The 22,881-nt window shown below is 45.7% G+C and overlaps 1 protein-coding gene across 2 annotated transcripts in view; it reads right to left on the reverse strand.

Annotated features, from left to right (window-relative positions):
• TMEM163 (transmembrane protein 163) overlaps positions 1 to 22,881 on the reverse strand; it is a gene marked incomplete at its 5' end in the record, with an annotated part of 253,359 nt that overhangs the window by 72,763 nt on the left and 157,715 nt on the right. For both annotated transcript variants that reach the window (XR_013828826.1, XM_079925001.1), the window contains 2 exons: positions 16,917 to 17,008; positions 18,457 to 18,500. Coding sequence is in view for 1 of the 2 variants with exons in the window: in XM_079925001.1 (XP_079781127.1) it covers positions 16,917 to 17,008; positions 18,457 to 18,500 (136 nt within the window). The remainder of the gene's footprint in view (positions 1 to 16,916; positions 17,009 to 18,456; positions 18,501 to 22,881) is intronic.

Below are 22,881 nucleotides of genomic sequence, written 5' to 3' on the forward strand. Positions count from 1 at the left end.
GTTTGTAGGGATGTCCACGCCACTGATGTATCTTTCACACAGGTAGTCTCGTTAAAAGTACACGCTCAGGGGCTTCCCTGGTGGCGCAGTGGTTGAGAGTCCGCCTGCCGATGTTCGTGCCCCAGTTCGGGAAGATCCCACATGCCACGGAGCGGCTGGGCCCATGAGTCATGGCCGCTGAGCCTGCGCATCCGGAGCCTGTGCTCCGCAACTGGAGAGGCCACAACAGTGAGAGGCCCGCATACCGCAAAAAAAAAAAAAAAAAAAAAAAAAAAAAAAGTACACGCTCAGGGGCTTCCCTGGTGGCGCAGTGGTTGAGAGTCCGCCTGCCGATGTTCGTGCCCCAGTTCGGGAAGATCCCACATGCCACGGAGCGGCTGGGCCCATGAGTCATGGCCGCTGAGCCTGCGCATCCGGAGCCTGTGCTCCGCAACTGGAGAGGCCACAACAGTGAGAGGCCCGCATACCGCAAAAAAAAAAAAAAAAAAAAAAAAAAAAAAAGTACACGCTCAGGGGCTTCCCTGGTGGTGCAGTGGTTGAGAGTCCGCCTGCCGATGCAGAGGACATGGGATCGTGCCCCGGTCCGGGAAGATCCCACATGCCGCGGAGCGGCTGGGCCCGTGAGCCATGGCCACTGGGCCTGCGCGTCCGGAGCCTGTGCTCCACAATGGGAGAGGCCGCAGCAGTGAGAGGCCCGCGTACCGCAAAAAAAAAAAAAAGTACACGCTCAGAAAGGGCAAATGATTTCTTGGTTGAAACTGCCAAGGAACAAATTTTAGTGGGTGCTCACACCCACACTAAAGGACCCCTTTGGAGCAACACGGTAGCAAATAGAGAAACACGGCAACTTTGCGGGTTCTCAGTGTCGCCCTTGGAAAGCAATGGGGGTGTGGTGGGTGTTAACCCTGCCACTTAAAGCTTGGAGCAAATTTTCTGGACATATACTACATCTTCTCGGAGATTTTCCCCTCTAGTGCCCTGTATTTAAGCCTTTAACTAAAGGGGGGAGGGGCAAATGGGAAGTTGCTTAGCAACAGGCAAAAATTTTGTTAGCAAGATGCCAAAGTCCTAGAGATTCTGCTGTACAACGACTGTAACAATGTAGAGTAACAATACTGTTTCTTAGACTTAAACATTTGTTAAGGTGGATCTCACCTTAAGTGTTCTTACTGCAATAAAATAAAACTTGTTTTAAAGAATTTAAGTTTAGTAGTTTAATTGTATTTAAGAATACATATTTTTATACAAACTTTTATTTATTTGCTTATATATTATGTATACATGTATGTGTGTGTATATATCTAGACACGTATAAACACACAAACATGCAACCCTTTTCAGCTCTTCAGAACACACTCTTTTTTTCGTCCCTTACCTGATACCTCCAAGGCAGTGTTAATCTTTACCGAATAGAGGAGGAAATAAAAGCGAAGGGTAGTTACATTATATGTAGCAAAAACAGACCTAAAACATGGATCTTTTGGCCTCTCACACTGGAAAGATGACTTCTTTCTGGGCTGCAGGGAAAAGGAAAGGAGATCCGTTCACAAACCCCTTCCAGCTCGCTGTGAAGCCCTGGGACATCCTTGTGAGCGATGACTAAGGTTTGGAGCTGCTCCCGGCTGTTCTCTCCTGATTCCTGCTTACGTCTGAGTCCAAGTCACGCCGGGCCATCAGCACACAATGAATCCACGGGGCTTCCCAGCGGAACAGGATGTACGTGGTACCATCTCGGAAGGAAGGCAACACCAGGCTTTGGAGTCCAGCAGGGCTTGGTGCAAATTACCAGCATAAATCCCAGCTCTCCAACTCTGGGCAAGCCACTGTGTCTCCTTAAGCCTCCATTTCCTCAGCTATAAAATTGGAACAGTGACACCTGCACCTCATAGGATTGTTCTGAGGATTCAAGGAGACATAGCAGAGAAAGTACTTGGCACAGCACCCAAAGCATGGTAGGAAAATCAGTAATTAAGACCGTCTTTAGAGTTCAACTTTTAGATCAAAACCTAGCAGATCAGAATAGGAACTCTACAAAAATCCCTTGGCTCCCTGGCCCTGGTTCCCTGCCAGACTATAAAATCCACAGCTGTATGTTTAGAGTCCATAGGCACTCAGAAAATATGGAATTAAAAAAGAAAAAGAGAATGGGAAGTCTCCATTGCTAGAAGACGGTGATACTATCAACATAACAGAAGAAAAATCTCATAAAACAGAAAGGGGTTGGTCAGTTAGGGAAACACACAGAAGAAAATTAATCATAAAGACAAATATGATAAATCCCTCCAGACTATGCTTCCCAAAGGAGACAGACTCTCGGGCAGTATCCTGGTATCAAAGGTAGTTCCCTTTAGTCCTGAGCAGTATGTCTGCTATACAAATGGATATATCAGGCTCTCAGAGCCTGAATCCACAGAACACTGCATTCACGTAACCCCTGTTTGTTCCAATACCTGGGATTTCTACATGGGTCTACATACAAGGATAGAGATGGAAAAAACCACGTGAATACCCAGACAAGGTCTTATAATGCAGATACCTTGCATCCACTGACAAACTGGCATCCTGTTATTACAGTCAGGTCTATAAGCTTGATTGATCTGAGTCCCCTGTCCTTGTGCCGTTAATAACACCGAGCCTCAGCCTATAAGGCCAAAAGCCAGACTCTGCAGAGCCAGAAGAAGGCCAGGAGGATATCATCAGTGGGATGGAGGGCCTCCTGGAGGCCGCTTTCTCCAGACACAAGCCACTTTACTAGCAGGGGTAGCGCAAAGGGGTGGACCCTTCTTAAGGGTCCTTGGGAATCAAGACCAGGAGTAAAACAAGGGAAGAGAAAGGTGATTTTTCCAAAGCATATGAACCCTCAAGTATAAATCAAAACCACAAAGATAGGGCTTCCCTGGTGGCGCAGTGGTTGAGAGTCCGCCTGCCGATGCAGGGGACACGGGTTCGTGCCCCAATCCGGGAAGATCCCACATGCCGCGGAGCGGCTGGGCCCGTGAGCCATGGCCGCTGAGCCTGCGCGTCCGGAGCCTGTGCTCCGCAACGGGAGCGGCACAACAGTGAGAGGCCCGTGTACCGCAAAAAAAAAAAAAAAAAAAAGATACTATTCACTCACTGGGATGGCTAGAATCAAACAGACAGGTAATAACGAGTGCTGGCAAGAACGTGGAGGAATTAGAACCCTCGTAAGTTGCTGGCAGGAATGTAAAATGGTGCAGCAACTTTGGAAAACAGTTTGACAATTCCTCAAATATTAGACATAGAGTTACCATACAACACAGCAATTCCACTCCTAGGTATGAATCCCCCCCCAGATGAAACCATATTTCTACACAAACACTTGCGCAGAAATGTTCACAGCAGCATTATTCACAATAGCCAAACAGGAAAACAACCCATATGTCCATCAACTGATGAAGAGATAAATTAAATGTGGCACATCCATACAATGGGATATTACACAGCAATAAAGAGAAAGGAAACACGGATATCTGCTATGAAGTGGAGAAATGTTGAAAACATTAAACTAAGTGACAGACCAAGGAAAAGAAGAAAACATGCCGAGTAAAGGACCACACAGTGTATGATTGCACTTACATGAGAGGTCCTGGATAGGCAAAACTACAGGACAGACAGGAGATTCGTGGTTGCCAAGGACTAGGAAGAGGGAAAAGGGATTGGGAGGGTTTGGAACAGTGAAAGTTAAAGAGAGTGAGGCTTCTTTTTGTGGTGATAAAATCGTCCTAAAATTGACTGTGGCGATAGATGCACAACTGTGAACATACTAAAGCCACTGATGTGTATGTACACTTTCAGTGCATGAACAGTATATGCTATGTGAATTATAATTTAATCTATTTTTATGGAAGTATAGTTGCTATACAGTATTATATAGTTATAGGTATATAATATAGTGATGCACAATTTTTAAAGGTTATGCTCCGTTTATAGTTATAAAATATTGGCTATAATCAACATGTTGTATAACATATCCCTGTAGCTTATATTTCTTATTCTATTTTTATAATTTATTACCATACAGTTGATTTACAATGCCGTGTTAATTTCTGCTGTATAGCAAAGTGCTTCAGTTACACAAATATATATACTTTTTCATATTCTTTTCCATTATGGTTTATTATAGGATATTGAATATAGTTCCCTGTGCTATACAATAGGACCTTGTTGTTTACCTATTATATACATAGTAGTTTGTACCTCTTACTCCCCACTCCTATATTGCCCCCCTTCTCTCTCCCCACTGGTAACCACTAGTTTGTTCTCTAGATCTGTGAGTCTGCTTCAGTAAAGCTATTTTAAAAAACACATACCTATCTCTATTTCGTCTGGAAAGCCTACTGTTAAAAAAAAAAAAAAACCCATTTGGGACTTCCCTGGTGGTCCAGTGGGCAAGAGTCTTGTGTTCCCAATGACGGGGGCCCGGGTTCCATCCCTGGTCGGGGAACTAGATCCCACATGCGTGCCACAACTAAGAGTCCACATGCCGTAACCAGGACCCAGCGCAGCCAAAATAAATGAGTGAATAAATATTTTTTAAAATAATAAAAATAACCCCCACTTATCCAACACCTACTATACGTAACAAGCAACACGGTGACAAGAAACTGACCTATATTATCTCATTTGTTTTTCATAACAATTTTATGAGGTAGATAGAAATTATTCCCCAAAAAACCAAGAAACAAAAAACCAACTCAAGTATCCCTCTAGGTGCCTTCTATTTAGTCATATGAATAAGCTGAATCAGCCAGAGATGCCTGTCAAACCCATGCTGACTAAGAGCTCAAAGGGTGCCTCTATTTAGAGAAAGGCAGGAGACCGGGGAGAAAAGTCCCCAGAGTTCTAATCAAGGCAATTTCATGACCACCCATAGGAAGGCTACAGGCACTGTGGTGGGTCACTTCATCAAGGAAGTAAGCGTATGTAAAAGCACTGGGTGGCGTTGATGGTAAGCACAGTAGCACCTACAGGCAGGCAGTAAAAACAGAGAGGAGAGGAGAGCTTTAGTCTTTGTGCCGACACCGGCTTGCCCTTTCTATTCCCCCAATGGGAAAAAAGGATGCTTGAGAGGATTACAAAAATAACACATGTACCTTGTAAAATATTTTTCCAAAAATCAGAAAGTATAAACAAGAAAGTCACCACCAGCTATAAGTAGCACCAACATTTTGGCATTAATTAGTCATTAGTGGCGAGTACTATGCAAAACTGAATTTAAAATGTTCGATAGGAGACTGAAGGGAAAGGAAATATGCCCTGAATATTCTGACTGTGAACCTTCAAAGACAACTATGGAGGAACCAAGCCCACAGAGATTTCCTCTGAAAATAGGACCCCTCAGAGAAGGGAAAGTATCTGCCAATGTCTCCCACTGACAAAGGTGGTCACAAAGAGAAGGGTCTCGGACTTCCCTGGTGGCGCAGTGGTTAAGAATCCACCTCCAATGCAGGGGACATGGGTTCGATCCCTGGGCCGGGAGGATCCCACATGCCGTGGAACAACTAAGCCCGTGCGCCACAACTACTGAGCCTGTGCTCTAGAGCCCGCGAGCCACAACTACTGAGCCCACGTGCCACAACTACTGAAGCCTGTGCGCCTAGAGCCCGCGCTCCGCCAACAACAGAAGGCACCACAATGAGAAGCCTGCACACCACAACGAAGAGGAGCCCCTGATCGCTGAAACTAGAGAAAGCCTGCGTGCAGCAACAAAGAGCCGGTGCAGCCCAAAATAAATAAATTAATTTTTCTTTTTCTCAAAGAGAGAAGGGTCTCGTTCTCAACTGCCTCAAATCTCCCCACTTTGGACTTCCCTGGTGGCGTAGTGGTTAAGAATATGCCTGCCAATGCAGAGGACACGGGTTCGAGCCCTGGTCCGGGAAGATCCCACATGCCGTGAAGCAACTAAGCCTGTGCACCACATCTACTGAGCCCTCGTGCCACAACTACTGAAGTCCGCGTGCCTAGAGTCCATGCTCTGCAACGAAGAGAAACCACCACAATGAGAAGCCCCCACTCGCTGCAACTAGAGACAGCCCGCGCGCAGCAACGAAGACCCAACGCAGCGAAAAAATAACTAAATGAATTTATATATAAAAAGAAAATCTCCCCACTTCAAAGAGGGCTTCAGAACTAAGTCCGCTCACCTCAAAGCGCAGGCAGTGGTTTAGACTACCGCAGCCCAGAGTGGCAGATGGAAGGATGACGGTCAATGGGATATCCAAACCCAAATCCCAAAGGGTGACCATCTTCAGGGTGAAACTGACCGGCCGGTGTTCTTGGAGAGAGAATGCTCTCCACTCAGCAAATGCCCCATCCTGCCACAGGTGTCAGAGGAGAGGCCACAGCCGTGGACAAACTTGGGCTCCAGTTCCTTGACGGCAAAGCCCTCAGCCCAGGATCCAGCAGGCCCTAGCCAGCTGCCAGCTTGGTCTGAAAACAGGAACCAAAGTTGCAAAGAGCATGGAAGAAGTCCAGGCTGCAGCTAAGACAAACGATCCTCATTCGCAAGGCCTTCGAGACATCGCAGGGCTGCAGTGCTTGTCTCAGCAGCCATTGCCAGGCGACCCGGGACACGACCACCAGCTCCTGGGAAGACCAACCCTGCCCCTAGACTGCCCCGAGGTGGCCCAGGCAGTTTACCCTTGCCTGGCCAGCTGCCAACCATCTCCCCACTGTACGCAGAACCAAAGCTCAGGACTGCACTTCAAGTTGAATACTGTATAGTTCTTGATTCCACTTTCCCTCTCCCTCCAATCAATTTTGGGTTGCAGCTAATTGCTAGGAAGGGGTATTTCCAGGGGTGGGAAGGACAAAAAAAGTGGTAAAACCAAGACACACAAATGGTCCTTTGGAGAGGCAGTGTTACATAATGGTTACAAGCAAATTTCCAGGCAAGTAAGACCTAGTTTCACACTCCAGTTGTATCCATTTACCAGCCATGAGCCTTCAGCAGCAATATTTACCTTCTCTACCAAGCGTTAAATTATACCACTACCTAACGCACAGCCCCGCATACCAGGTACAGAGCAGGTGCTCAGTAAATACTTATCATCTTAATAAAGGCTATGAAAATTTACGTAAGATGAAGGGGTTCCACAGTTCAATCGTTCATTCTGCAACTCAATAACCGGCACCTACTAAATGCCAGGCATTACTCTAGGGGTTGAAAAGAATATGACGGTCATATGACCCATGCTTTTCTGAGCGTAAAATCTTGTGAGGGCGATGGGCAATAAACAAACATACCAATACATCAATTAAATACAGGTAATTAGATCTACGAAAGAAAAAAATATGGCACTGCAAAAGAAAGAATTATGGGGGGATGGGGTTGGGCAGAGCAGGAAGGAAGTTGTACTTCCTTAGTCACGGAAGTTCTACCAGCTAGAGTCTGGGCAACGTCCCAAAATGGAAATAAAAGACTTCTCATCCCATTTGAAATTCTGGCAACCCATTTCCCAAAAGAAATACAAATGCCAAAAACACATATGTGAAAATGCTCAGCTAGACTGGTAACTAACGTTTCTTTAAATGTGTGTTAACATAGAGAATTCAATTTTCCACCTGGACAAAGGGCTGTGATCAAAATGAATGATGACACTTAGTGTGGGCAAAAGTGAGTAAACATACATCCTCAGCCCTGCCAGTGGGAATGTCAATCAGTATGACCTTTTTTGGAGCACAGTTTGACACCGGGCATCAGTTATAAGTTAGCATATTATTTCACCCAGACTTCTAGTAATTTATTCTAAAGAAATAAGAGGACAAGCATTAAAATATAAATGTGTCACGTAGTTATTTCAGGTTGTTTCTAACTTCAGGACACTGAAAACAACCCATGTCTTCAGTAGAAAATTGCTTAAACAAAATATGTTAAATCCATACATAGCATACTGCATAGCTGTCAAAAAATAACATATCTCTGTCCTAAGATGGGAAGATATTCAAACCGTGCTGGTAGCAGAGAAAACCCAGTTTTCAAAAGAGTATATATAGATCATCTCTATTTATGTAGGAAAAAAGGACGTATACGGAACCATGCACATGTGTGCATGTACACACACACACACACACACACACACACACACACACACACAAGCTATAAATCAAAATGTTAGCTCGGGGAGGTCCTATAACAAGTGAGTTTTACTGTATTCTTTGGGGCACTAGGAATTACCCCAACCTTTTCCAACCTTTGTCTTGATCCAAAATGGGGGATGGAGGAGGGGCATGGGATGAAATCAGGAAATCAAGGAATACTCTTTTATCACCTCACTACACTACTACCCCATGTCTCAAGGTCAAAAGCAACTTTCTACATATGCCAAAGCATGTATTTCAGTTTCTCCAATTTTTCTTTGCAGAGTCTTTTATTCCACACTCTTGAAAGCAGAATAGAACAGTAGAGCAGACAATGAGAAACTATCCCAGTACTGACTAATAAAAAACATTTTCAAAACTCTAGGGATGGAAAAGAAGTGGCCTGACATTTTTTGAGCGTATATTGATGTTCCATTCACTATCGTGTTCAATCTTCACCTCAATGCCCTTTGGTAGCTACAATGGCCCTCCCACTTTCACACATGAGAAAACTGAAGTTTCAAAAGATTAATAAACCACTGAAGGTCACGGAGCAAGTGAGTGCAGGTCTGACAGAGAATTCTTCTCCAGGACAGTATTAGTTTCCTCTGCTGCTATAACAAAGCACCACAAATTGGGGGTCTTAAAACAACAGCAATTTATTGTCTCACAGTTTTGGGGTCTCAAAGTCTGAAATCGAGGTGTTGGCAGGCTCACACTCCCTCTGAAACCTATAGGGCAGAAGCCTTCCTTGTCTCGTCTAGCTGCTGGGATTGACCAACAATCCTTGCATTCTTTGGCTTGTACATACATCACTCTGAACTCTGCCCCCATTGTCACATGGTCGTTTTCTCCTTGAGTGCCTCTGTCTCTGTGTGTCTCCTCTTCTTACAAAGACCCCAGTCGTACTGGATTAGGACTTCATCTAACTTGGTGACACCTGCAAGGATCCTATTTCCCAATAAGGTATCATTCTGCGGCACAGGGGGTTAGAATTTCAACATCTTTTGGTGAGACACAATTCAACTGGTAACAGGGACCAAGCCTACCCTCCTTCCTCGGATACATCCTGCCCACCGCATCACAACCCATTAATATCATGTCTGTGTCTGGCGGGTTTCATATGTTCGTTTCCTGACAGTGGAAGGCAACTCCCTTCTGCCTTCAGGCAAGACTAAATCTAAACTATTCCAGGCAGATGAGCTCAGGATACCAGCTCATGTCCTGCTATCAAGGCTCCACCTTCTGCATTAGCTTTCAACGGGCATGGAGGTCATCTCGGAAGTTATTTATTCTTCTAGTTCAAGGTCTGCTCTTGAGCTAAAAACACACTTTACACACTTCAAGAGCTTTGTAAAGTTAAGAGCACTAGACAAACGTGGAGGAAATGCAATTCAGCTTCCCAGAGCCCTCAGTTTAAGGGTAGAAGGAATGCTCCCTGACAAGGGGGGCAGGGGGGTGGAGGGACGTGGCACTATTCTTTTTTTTTTTTTTTGCAGTACGCAGGCCTCTCACTGTTGTGGCCTCTCCCATTGCGGAGCACAGGTTCCTGACGCGCAGGCCCAGCAGCCATGGCTCACGTGCCCAGCTGGCCGGCAGCATGTGGGATCCTCCCGGACCAGGGCACGAACCCGCGTCCCCCACATCGGCAGGCGGACTCCCAACCACTGCGCCACCAGGGAAGCCCCGTGGTACTATTTTAATACGTTCTTGGTGTAACTCTTTGCCTTTGGGGTCCACTTAGACCAGACGCCAAAAGCAAATCACCAACCCATCCTCTACTTGACTGCAGCAGTTTTCTTTTTCCATTTCTGGCTTGGTTTCAAAACCAGCAAGGGGGCTACCGAAACCAGGAATCAAAAGACTATCAGAAGGAGAAAAACAAATATCGTATATTCACTCATGTATGTGGAACCTAGAAAAATGGTACAGATGAACCTGTTTGTAGGGCAGAAACAGAGACACAGAACACAGATGTAGAGAACAAACGTATGGACACCAAGGGGGGAAAGTGGCGGGGGGGTGGGGGGGTGGGGGTATGAATTGGGAGATTAGGATTGACATGTACACACTGATGTGTATAAAATGGATGACTAATAAGAACCTGCTGTTTACAAAAATATATAAAATAAAATTCAAAAAACAACAAAAAAAGACTATCAAGATATCCTGTCAACTGGCAGTTTTCAGGCCAAGCAAATTGGAAAAGGAAACAGGAGAAATACCCTGCCTGGGTGAGAACCAGCACGCTCCACCTTTTTCACATGAGAAGACACACAAAGGATTTCCATCTCTCTAAGAATATTCCTCTGTACCTCTCACATTCGCCTTCCGATATGCTGCGGAGCATAATGCCATTTGGAGGTACATCTGGCACAAGAGAACAACCTCCCAAGCTGCGTCTTTGCCTCAATGTGGCAGAATTAGAAGGCTGTAAAGGTGCACAGCCTCCCATCTGCTTCCGCCTCTCCATCTCAGGGAGCTGAAGGACGGACGGCCCAAACAGACAGCTGGCACTGGGGAGCCTTCGGGGGGCCCTCCCACCTGTGCCGCAATCATATGCAAAACGTCACAGGCCCCCAGTGAGCACCCAGCTGTACCTTCCAAGGCAAGCATCCTGATGGCCCTCCGCAGCTGACGGCAGCAGGAGGCTGTGGTACTTCCTGTGGCCTTACATGGTACCCAGGGCTGAGAACAGCTAAGACAGGCATGAAATTCTCTGTGTCTTTCGACCTTGCCAAATTCCTCTTACACTAATTTCTCCCACACCCTCTGCCTCCATCATCTCCTTCCCCCCTCAATATCTTTCTCTCATTTCCAAGTCCCTGGATTGTGATTTATTAACAACTCTGTCTGTTTTTAAAAAAGAGTAAAAATGATCAAAGCAGCTCAAGAGGCTTTGTCCAATACGGTAGCGACTAGCCACATGTGTGATGATATAAATTTAAATTAATTAAAATTAAATAAAGTTAAAAATCCAGATCCTTGGTCATCCTAGCCACATGTCGAGGGCTCAAGGGTCATGTGTGGCTAATAGCTACCGTATTGGACAGTAGAGAGAACGTGTCCATTACCACAGAGAGTTCAATGCACAGCTCTGGTCTAAAGGATATAAAGTGTCTCCCCTCTTTCTCTGTCCCCAGTCCCCCTCCCAGAGGCGACCCTGCTGCTGGTCTCCTTTGTATGCTTGCGGAGACTTTTTTTCATATGTCCAAACAGTGTGTGGTTTTAACAAAAGAGGTTTGCATCCACAAAGAGAAAAGACTAAATACGATTCGGCTCCAGGCTTTCCTCACTGAATGAACCTCGGAGATCCCAATATAAGTGTACAAAGCATGCTTCATTCTTTTGCGTGGCCTCACAGCAATCCACTATCGCCAAGACAACCGTCACCACCGCACCCTTATAACCACACTCCTTCGTGTCTCCCTGCTCCCTTGCCCCCAAACGCCTGGGCTCACACCTGGCCCTGACTTTTTTCCTCACCCTACCTCAGCCACCCACTCCCACCCTAAATCCACACCAATAAATGAACCACCTGTGAAACCCTGGTTCTTAGCATCCCACCGTCAAGTTAGTGCCCCACACCAACAACTGCCAAGCAAAGCAGGATTTCTCATCCAACGGTGACTGTCCACTAACCTTGCTGTGGTCCTCCCAGCCCTCACCCAGCTGGATATCCTAGTGTATCCTTAGAATCCTTCCCTTACAAACAAATGACTCCCTTGCCCCTCCTTCTAAAACAGTCACCTGTTGAAAACCGTTACCGCATGTAAGCTCAATGGTCCACCTTCCCCACGTACATATTTCCTACCACAGGAAGATGATGTAAATTTGGAGCTTTTCAAAATAGATAACTAGCTGGTGGAATCACAAAATGAAGCAACTGCTATGGAGAAAAGTATGGAGATTCCTCGAAACATTAAATCTCGTCCTGGGACTTCCCTGGCCGTCCAGTGATTAAGGTTCCACGCTTCCACTGCAGGGGAGGTGGGTTCAATCCCTGCTCAGGGAACTAGATCAGGAAGGAAGGAAGGAAGGAAGGAAGGAAGGAAGGAAGGAAGGGAGGGAGGGAGGGAGGGAGGGAGGGAGGGAGGGAGGGAGGGAGGGAGGGAGGGAGGGAGGGAGGGAGGGAGGGAGGGAGGGAGGGAGGGAGGGAGGAAGGAAGAAATAGTCCTACCACATGACCCACCAATCCCACTGCTGGGTGTATTTCCAAAAGAACTGAAAGCAGGGTCATGAAGATAGACGTGTGTACATCCATATTCAAAGCACCATTATTCACAATGGCTGACATGAAAACAACTCAAATGCCTAGCAATAGATGAATGGAATCACAGAACGTGGTCTATACATATAGCGGAATATTACTCAGTCTTAAAAAGGAAGGAAATTTTGACACATGCGACAACATGGATGAACCTTGAAGACACTACGCTAAGTGAAACAAGCCAGGCAAAAAAGGGCACATACCGTATGATTCCATTTATATGAGGGACCTAGGGCCGTCCAATTCATAGAGACAGAAGGTAGAGTTGCTACCAAGGGCTAGAGGAGGGGTAATAGGGAGTTGTTTAATGAGTATAGAGTCTCAATCTGCAAGATGAAAAATTCCTGGAGATCTGTTCCAGTAACAGCAGAAGGTGATCGATCCCATACAGCTTTTGTCCTTGGACAACAAAACTATAAATAGTGGTATTAATAATTACCAGAAGACAGTTCAGGCCAAGTTTTGACCATTCTTTACAGTACTTTGTTTATCTGCTTAAAGAATCAGCCATAGGGACTTCCCTGGTGGCGCAGTGGTTGAGAGTCCGCCAGCCGATGCAGGGGACACGGGTTCGTGCTCCGGACTGGGAAGGTCCCACATGCCGCGGAGCGGCTGGGCCCCTGAGCCATGGCCGCTGAGCCTGCGCGTCCAGAGCCTGTGCTCCACAACGGGAGAGGCCACAACAGTGGGAGGCCCGCGTACCGCGAAAAAAAAAAAAAGAAAAAAAGAATCAGCCATGATGCTATGAAAGAAATAGGCTTTTTGTGACCTTTTGCTGTTGTCTTTTAATTTACAAACAGTTTGGGTTAATCTAAGTGACTACATGACTTTGGAATTTTGCATGAGGTATTGTCATCTATTTCTGGAAATGTATTTATTGTTTAGTTGTGAAAAATGAAGCTTAGGCTTATAATTGTTCAATTCTTATTGCCATCCTCTAGTCAAATATGTCTTTACATTGTTTAAAAATACCGAAGTGTTCCACCTTCTGTCTCTGTGAATTTGACGACCCACAGCAACGTGAATACACTTAACACTACTGAACTATAAACTTAAAATATTTAAGGCGGTAAATGGGATGTTTTTGGGCACAATAAAAAAGCGTGAAACAAAGCAAAGCTTATTAGAGCTCTGCCCTGTGATGGTGGTGAAGGCATGCATGCTCTCTCCCTCTGAGCATCAAACACCCGTCACACCCACTGTCATCAAGCAGCAAGGCTGAGGAGGGAAAATTAGAAGAGTTAACTAAGAACTAGTTGGGTATTTCCCCATTCTCTCAAATCTTGTTCGCCAGCAACTAACTGAAAACCAGAGGCTCTTCTGGCTATGCCCCTCATCATTCATTCACGCTCATTCATATGCAAACATCAGTTTCTCAGCTGGCGGTGATTTCACGAATTTTTAATTTACATGAGATGAGCCAGAGATTAAAACTTTAAACTAAGCCAGCGATACAGGGGATTGAGTGTTATTTTAATCCCTAGATTAAGAATCTCCAAATGAATCCATGGGTATCATCACGTTGAACAACCATCTGGGAATTATCAAAGCAAATCTGTGAGTTTCTGCCTTATGGGTATTAATAAAGATACACATTTTTTAAGGGTACTTGTTTGGGGATCATTAAAAACAGTGAAACCAATGACATTTCTTGTCATCAACCTTAATGTTGGAAAAACTCCAGGCCACCTGGCAAATGCTCACAGAGATCCCAACACTATAGAAAAGCCACGATAATTTGTGGCTTTGTGACTAATATGTAAGAGATTCATTTTAGCATAAAGGAAATCAGATTAAAAAAGCAAATTAGAAGAGAGAAATTGAGAAACACTGAATTCAATTCCTCCTAGAATTGCAAATCAAATTCTGGGTTATTAACTCCAAAATAAGAGAAGGCAGAGGGAAGAGCTTTCTCTTCTGAGGACAAGGCCCAACAGAAATATAATATTAGCCCCATATGTCATTTTAAATTTCTAAAAGCCATATTAAAAATGTAAACACAAGCAAGTAAAATTAATTTTAATAGTTTATTTAACCTAATACATCCAAAATATTCTTAAACATGTAATCAATATTGTTTTTAAATTATTAATAAAACGTTTATACTCTATTTTTCTTACTATGTCTTTGGAACCTGGTGTGTATTTTACAGTTACAACACCTCTCAGGACCAGCCTCTAGTGGCTGTCATATTGGATGGCGCAACCATAAATCCAAAGAATATGTGTTCTTCTGAGAGCACAGGGACCAACTCTTGAAAGTCGAGTATGTGTCTGTACTGCACTCTCCAGATTGTTCTCACTGTATTCCTCAAATACCAGCCAGCAACAGCCTGGGTAGATGCATTCACTGCTCCTTCAGCTAGACCAGTGTTGATTCAACTTCTATCATTATAATACCGTCATTTGAAATTTTACAAAATCAGTTTACTACTATTGTTTCTTAATTTTTTCAACCAATAAGCTGACTCACTTTTTCAAAAATTAACCTTATCCTAAAGAATATCATCTGTGATATCACAGATTTGATACTTTAATTATATTTGTTACAAGAGCTAATGCACATTAAAATACACAGTTAACACTTAAAAGAAGCTTTTGTGCTCTATCTAAAGCCAACAACTAAACTAAAAGTTGCTCTCATTCTCGAATCAGTTTTGGCATCATCTTTCAAGCCTTCCATCTGGCACATGCAACCTCAGATATATTACTATCTGAGTCCCCTGACACTCAACGTTCGTATGTCTGATTGTGACACAGCATCTCCCATCAAGAATACCTTCTGTCTGGGCACCGCAACAAAGCACGGGGCATTTATTCAGTTGTATTCAACTGTCCAAACGCTGCCGAGGTGGAGTAAAGCTGCTGCTCTAATAACCAGCGATGGCTCAGTCCCAGGGGAGCCCCCTTTATAATTAATAACAATGACAGCTAAGGCTTACCGAACTACATGCCAAACACTGCTCTAAGTTAATATATATAACCTAATATTATATTACATCGTATATGTGATGATTACCTCACTCACATAATCGTCACAATAATCCTATGAGGAGGTACTGTTATTTCCCCTTTTTTCCAGGTAAGGAAACAAGGCATAGACCAGTTTAGGATAGCTTCCCATGGTCACAGAGCTGACAAGTTGTGCAGCTGAGATTCAAAGCCAACAGATCTGACTTTGGAACCTGGGGATTACCAAGAGAAGAAAAAAATGGAAATCGGAAAGACACACGTTTTAAGGTCACAAACACAAGTACCTCAAACACACAATCATCACCCACAAGATGTAGAGACTGGGGCAAGCAATATCCTCTAATACAGAGGGGGAGAGAAGACAAGTAGAATAATTTAGAATGCCTTCAAGATGTCTTCTGTAAATTACAGCGGAGAACTCATCTTACTTAAAAAGAAAGGAAAAAAAAAAGCATAAAAATTCAAGGGAGCAAAGATTCCAGTAACACAAATTGAGAGAGGATGGAAGGATGGGTGGATTGGTAGATGGATTTGAAACAGGAGGGAAGGGGACAGGGCACAACCTTTAAAAGAATGACACAGGGCTTCCCTGGTGGCGCAGGGGTTGAGAGTCCGCCTGCCAATGCAGGGGACACAGGTTTGTGCCCCGGTCTGGGAAGATCCCACGTGCCGCGCGGAACGGCTGGGCCCGTGAGCCATGGCCGCTGGGTCTGCGCGTCCGGAGCCTGTGCTCCGCAACGGAAGAGGCCACAACAGTGAGAGGCTTGCATACCGCAAAAAAAAAAAAAAAAAAAAATGACACAGACGTTGAGTATATGACAAAAACCGTGAGCCTTATTATACACTCACTGTATACATCAGCACGCTAAGAGACACACCCACCAGAGCCATGATGGTTCTGAGGCTCACCATAAAAGGTCAAAAAGTGGGCAGTGGCCAAATTAGTGGAAATCCCTGCCCCTTCTCCAAGATAGTTGGAGTAATCCTCTCACTCTTTAGTCTATGAAATTGCCCAGCCCATAGAAACTAGCCACCCCATAAGTCAGGGACCACATTCTGTCTGTGGAATGTGTATCTCTCTAAATAAATACCTATCACTTTGTCTCTCACTGAATTCTTTCTGTGCCGAGACATAAAGAACTTGAGCTTCAGTAAGTCCTGAGACCAGGTGTGTGATTTCAATGAAAAGACAGTGGGTTCAAGTCCCAGACTGGGATTTGACGGGGTTGGAGTCCTGGCCTGGGGGTCCAAGTCCCAATCTGAGCCGTGCAGTTTCGGATTGATCCACGGATAGATGAATGGATGGACAGGCAAATGAGCATACAAATATTCACTCCAGACTCAAGTGCATAGAACAGGGAGAATTATAAAGGGACATCCCATCCCTCTGACCATCGCAGAAGGGGCCTATCATATAGCTGATATCATACTAGCCGGTCTCAAAGGCAATTTGGGGAACTTATTATTCTCATCACCAGGACCAAAGCTACAGGGGGAGCTGTGCTGACAGCCTACTTACGTGCCCCTCATTTGCGAGGGTTCTGCAGTCTGGAAGAAGACAAAAATCCACTTACATGTATTCCCTATGGGCAGAGTGTACAGCGGCCGCGTTGCTGTAACGCCACAGGACGATCGCAGAAGACAGGACGTCAAGGATGGCATCAAACTAGGAGAAGGAGACACGGTATTAGTGGTTTCCCAGAGTTAATAGGGCACAACTGCGAAGACACGAGGTAAGCGTTCTGTGACTCAGAACATCTGAGCCAGTGACCTCAGAGCAAACAGGCTTCACATCGTTACAATGCTGGTCATTCATCATCCTCAAGGTGAATCCTGGGAATTCTGAGCCAGGGCACCCAACACGCCTGCCTGGTGCCAGGGTCACGGCTCTCCCTGGTCCCTCGCTGCTGGGGCCTGAGAAACCACACTCTGGTGTGCAGGGCTCTGCTCCCGGGGCCTCTGGCTCCCAGCCCTCTGGAGATGTGGGCAGGGTGATGACGCTGTTCTGACACATGTGAAATTGATTTCCCCAGGGCAGGCAAGATAATTTCAGCATTTTCCTGCCCGTCCCAAGTAGAAGATTCAGGCCAAAGACTCTGTGTTTCTGGCTCTCAGTGGGACTGTTCTATTGATACCCGGGGTCCAGGGGTCCAGAAGGTGGGGTCACCCAGGGGCTCCGGGAAGTCTGCCAACACCGTGAAATTGGATGCAAAATTCAATGCTTTTGTTCAAATGAACGAGTGAATGCATAAGAGAGAGAAATGTAAGAGAGGAGGGGAGAGAGACAGGAGTATGAGAGAGAGGTGGGCAGGGGGGTGGTGTGGAGTGTGTGAGTGCGTGTATGCGGCACTTTGGCATTTTTCTGGAGAGACAGTCCACACCTTTCAAAAGATCCTGAAAAGAATCTGCAAGCCTCAAAACACTGAGGGTGTGTGTTCCTGTTCCCAGCCCGACTTCTCCCCACAACAAAGGGAAGAAGTAGGTTTGGGAACAGGAACACACACCCTCAGGTACAGGAAGCCCTGAAGCTATGCAGGAGGGCTGTTTCAAGGAGCTTTCCCTGCATGAGTCACCACGCCGCACTTTTCATCTGGAAAATTACAAGCACTAGCATTCTCTTAAAGGGATGTGGGAAGACTTCACTCAAGTTTTCAGCAACTGAGACCCATTTTCTCTAACCAACACCCATCAGGAAGCAGGCAGGGAAGCCTGGTTATTCCAAGTCTGGCTACGGACTGACGTCCTAGTGCCAGCAGCCCCGATCTTAACTCCCGACACCTCTGCCCACACCAGCAAATGGTTCACTCCAATGTGTGCCCAGTTTCAAACCTAAAACATTGGGGGGTTGGCGGGAAGGGCTAAAACCCTATAAGCATCCTTCTCAACCAGATGCAGAAAACATGGTGGCCCTGATCTCTTGTTGAGAATTATACAGTGTCACTGCAGTGTACTTCTATTAAATTATAATTGTTTGTAGAAGCCACTTCCATAAAAGGTGATTGTCATGCTCTCTCTCATTTGCTAACCACCCTCTTAATTAAGAGCCCAGCAAGAGATTTGCAGGCTCAGGAGAAACGTGCAAAACTTCATAAAAGTACATTTCAGGTTACTTACTGCAAACCCAAAAGCAGAGGCGCTGTACCTCATAACGGAGACAGCTAAAAAGAAAGAAAATATTATTCAGAATATTTTAAGACCTCATAGATATTTTCTCTCATTTGTGAGACTATTCATATATTTGATATGGCCTTTTACACATCAATGGAAAAGTTCTAAGAGAAGGAAATTAAAAATTAACTGTACTTGTCAAATCCGAGAATTTAAAAAATTCAAGAGCGATGTGAAAAGCGTCCAGACTTCACCTGCAACACCCTCTCTTCCCAGTGTGCCCTGAAGCAGCAAAGGGCCAGCTTCAGAACGAAAATGCTCAAGCAGTTGTCAGTCAAATGACAGCTGAGGCTCTGAGAATTTAACAACTGGGAATAGAGAGCTGGGAACCATATTAAACTTTGAAAGTGAAACTGTAACCATCCAAACTGTTCCCATAATAAGGTAATTAGTGGTGGTAACTACATGCACACACCATTGCTGGCATGGTTGGAATAAAATCTCTTGCCCACCAGAGCTTAATATCCAGTGTGGACCTCATGAAAGCTGTCTAGAAAAAGAATGAACAAATTACCTTAAACAAGAGATGTCTACAAAAGTAGGTGTTACAGTTATAATTAAAACACATTTCATGCATATTCAAAAATCAGTCGACCTTTTGGGGGGCAAGTTGATTGGGTAGCACTTTCGTCTAATTCTGTGATCTGTTCTGCGCCAAAGCAATGTCCAGCTTCAAAGACAGTTCTCAATTTGACTTAATAAGGCAGGTCTCCACGCAAAAGCCCTATGAAACAAGCATATGTCCACTCACTAATAAAGAATGAAACCCAACCCAGTGGGTCAGCAAGGTTTTGAAGTGGATCGTTCTGGGCACAGATGTTACAAGCACTCCCGCAACGAGTAAGGAAGGCATGGATGCAGGGCATGGAGGTCAATACCCCTCTGGACTCCCACTCAACGCAGCACATGTCCCTTCTCTGGGAGCTGCTCTCTGTCTTATCCATATGGACCCTGGGTGGCCATATTGTGCTTTGGACCCCTGCCCACAGCCATGAGGGGGGTCATCTGACCCAGTGTGACGCAAGCATATTTCATTTTCTATGATTTAAGAATTCCTCTGTGTAGCAGAAATAGAAAGAATTTTATTGTTCTAAACGATGTAGCTGATAAATACACTAGAACTTATTTCTCCCAATTCTGACCCAGTTCCTGATAGAACTAAGCTAGTATGTCAATGCACCTATCTTCTTTGCCTGGTAACAACAGTTTGATGGATTTTTTTTTTTTTTTTTTTTGGCGGTACGCAGGCCTCTCTCCCGTTGCGGAGCACAGGCTCCGGACGCGCAGGCTCAGCGGCCATGCCTCACGGGCCCAGCCGCTCCGCGGCATGTGGGATCTTCCCGGACCGGGGCACGAACCCGTGTCCCCCTGCATCGGCAGGCGGACTCTCAACCACTGCGCCACCCAGGAAGCCCCCTGATGGATTTTTGAATGTTATAAGCAACCAACTACTGGCTTGATTTTTATAGATAATTGCAACACACGACTGGCAAGTGTTCTAATGAAGTTTCAAACTTAAAAAAAAAAAAAAAAAAGAACTGAGACAGAGAGAGAGCCTAGCCGGTCAATTTATGCTGTTGGAATTGAAACACCAGAGCTAGGGTTGGCCACACGGTTTGCTACACAGAGAGACAAGCTCCTACAGGGGTAAGCACAGCACTGGGGCAAGAGAGAACCGCTAGCTTCTCGAAGTTTCCCAGCCTTTCCAGAGACTCAGCCACATTCGGGTCCTCGGGCTATGTGAGGTGAGTGCAACTCATTACATTGCTGGCCTTCTGTGTTTGTGACGTGAGCTGCTCCTGTCACCCCTGCTGTCACTCTTACTGGCACAGGGAGAAGGGCAAAGCCAGCCGTGTGCAGTGACCGACTGCAGCTTTCAAGGACAACATGGGTGTGACGGTGCAAAGAGGCACTGGACCTTCCCAAAGAACTCAACTCCCGGCCAGGTTGGCATGTGCAAAAAAAAAAAAAAAAGGCAGCAGACCCCTTGCCAGGTCTGAAGTGCCCTGTAAGACACTGATCCTGGCTTGCAGTAAGCACTCAGTAACTGTGGATGAAGCTTAATAAAATTTCATAGAAATGAATCGAAATGAGTATCTGGCTTGTTTCCTTTACAATCTGTTTTTAGGATATCTTAGTTGTGTGCTTTTTGTGGGTGACTTCTTTACCAGTAATGGAAACCTTATTAACTCTTACTAGCATCTTGCACGGATGCTCAATATATACCTCAGATGAAGAGCTGTCCAGGCGGGAGGCCCCTCTCTGTCTCCACCTGCACTGTCTGGACTGGGCAGCACGGAATGGACAACACAGCTAGAAAAGCCCTCCACTAGCCTTCACAGAAGACCTGCTGCTTTCCAAGCAGTAAACCATTGCTATAAAATGTTTTAATCAAGTTATTCGGTAATACCAGGCATTTGTAGAGTGGGCTACAGATTCCAAGTACTCTCAGAACTATACTGGAAAATTCTGCTTGTGCGACTTGAGCCTGCCCAGTGGATGAATAACTGAGAGCACAGGTAGAATCTTCATATTGTTCTATCCCACACACACCAAGGAGAACTGGAGCAGCTGGGCCCCAGGTTCACGTAGAGTCCTGAAGACAAGGGAGGCATTCCCATGTCTCATTTACTTCTAAATTGGCTCCATCGAATTTCCTTGATGCGATGGAAAGGGGGAAAGGCTGGATATTGCATGGGGAATCGAGGGAGCACTGAAGGGCCCTCCACTTGGGCACAGCTCTGGCAGCTTCCCTTTGGGAGCGACTCCCCAGCTCTCGCGAAGACACAACAGCAAACAGTCGTTGGCACCGGACCCAAATGGAAGAGGTCAGCCCAACTTTTAGGAATTTCTTTAGAGTAAATGACTTTATTTTCCTTGGCCCTAACCTGACATGACACATCCTAATTCTGGGATAAGAACGGACTCAGAGGAAAGGGTCGGATTGGTTTAGAAAGCTGCTACTCCCACAGAAAGAGAGCTAACTGTGGGGTTTCCATGAGGGCGTTTCCAACTTCCCTTGTGCTAAGAATGAGTTCCACTTGAAGAGATCCTGGGCCAAGATGACCCACACCAAGGCAGAGATCACAGGGCAGGTGCCCCTGGAGCCCACAAGTACTTGGCTGACGGGAGCTGGGAAGCCAGCAAAGGTCCAACAAAAGTGCAGCGGCGCCTTTAAGGCAGGTGCTAGATTCAACACTGGACAACAGAGAAGAAAGGGCCATGTCGACCTCAGACCGTTATGATGCAAGCTGGCAAGGTCCACTCCCATTGCAAGGGTGGAGGTCTCCTAGGAAGGCTGCTCTGGGTCAAGGCAGAGGCCCAGCTGAAGATAATGAAATCTCTGTGGCCCTCAGCACGCAAGTGTGAGGCTGTTTAACGCACACCACAGCTGCTCCTGGATGGAGCACCTGAAACCCAGCAGGACCCTGTGGGGCTCCTGGGCACAAAAGGCTTTCTGTGTCCCCCATTTCTTGTTTGCAGGAAACAGGCTTCATTCAGCCTCCATGACCTTCCCTGAGTTCCAAAGGGCAGGTTCAAACAGTTGCTAATCAGGGCAGGGACGGGAGGCGGAGACAAGGAAGGAGAAGCCAAGGAACAATAGTGCAGCCTCCCACTACGGGGAGTTTGGGGTTGGTAGATGCAAGCTGTTACATTCAGAATGGATACACAGCAAGGTCCTACTGTCTAGCACAGGGAACTGTATCTAGTCTCCTAGGATAAACCATAATGGAAAAGAATATTAAAAAAAGAATGTCTATATATATATGTGTATAACTGAGTCACTTTGCTGTACAGCAGAGATTAACACAACACTGTACATCAACTCTACTTCAATAAAAAAGTTGAAAAAGAAACGATAGTGCAGCCTTGGGGCAGGGTCCTGGTTCCCCCTCAAGGGATGCACAGAACAATATCTTTGAGCTGTTTTGCAGATACTGACCCCCAGCAGGTGGGAGAAGTTAACCGTATGCGGCCCCCAAGCACGCAGACCCCAGACCGGTTGGAACCAGAGGGTTGATGATGCTGACTCCCAATTACCTCACCTCCAACTAATCAGAAGAAGGCCCACGAGCTGATCACGCCCTCCTCTTTCAAACATTACTATAAAACTCTTCACTACCCCCTCCACGTGGGGACACATAGTATTGAGGGCATTCGCCTGCTGTGGCCCAAGCTATTCTTTTCTACTTTACCTGAAACTCTGTCTCCGAGATTCAATTCGGGAGCGGTGTACAGAGGCCGAATTTCGGCTACACGCCCCACCACCAGCAGCCTACAGGTTCCTCTGGATACCACTGGTAGCAGAGGGAAAATCAGGGAAATTTTCAGGAATGTTTCTGCCCCTTACATTCAGAACTTGTCTCTAAC

Source organism: Stenella coeruleoalba, assembly GCF_951394435.1.
Source record: "Stenella coeruleoalba genome assembly, chromosome: 6".
Classification (NCBI taxonomy): Eukaryota; Metazoa; Chordata; class Mammalia; order Artiodactyla; family Delphinidae; genus Stenella; species Stenella coeruleoalba.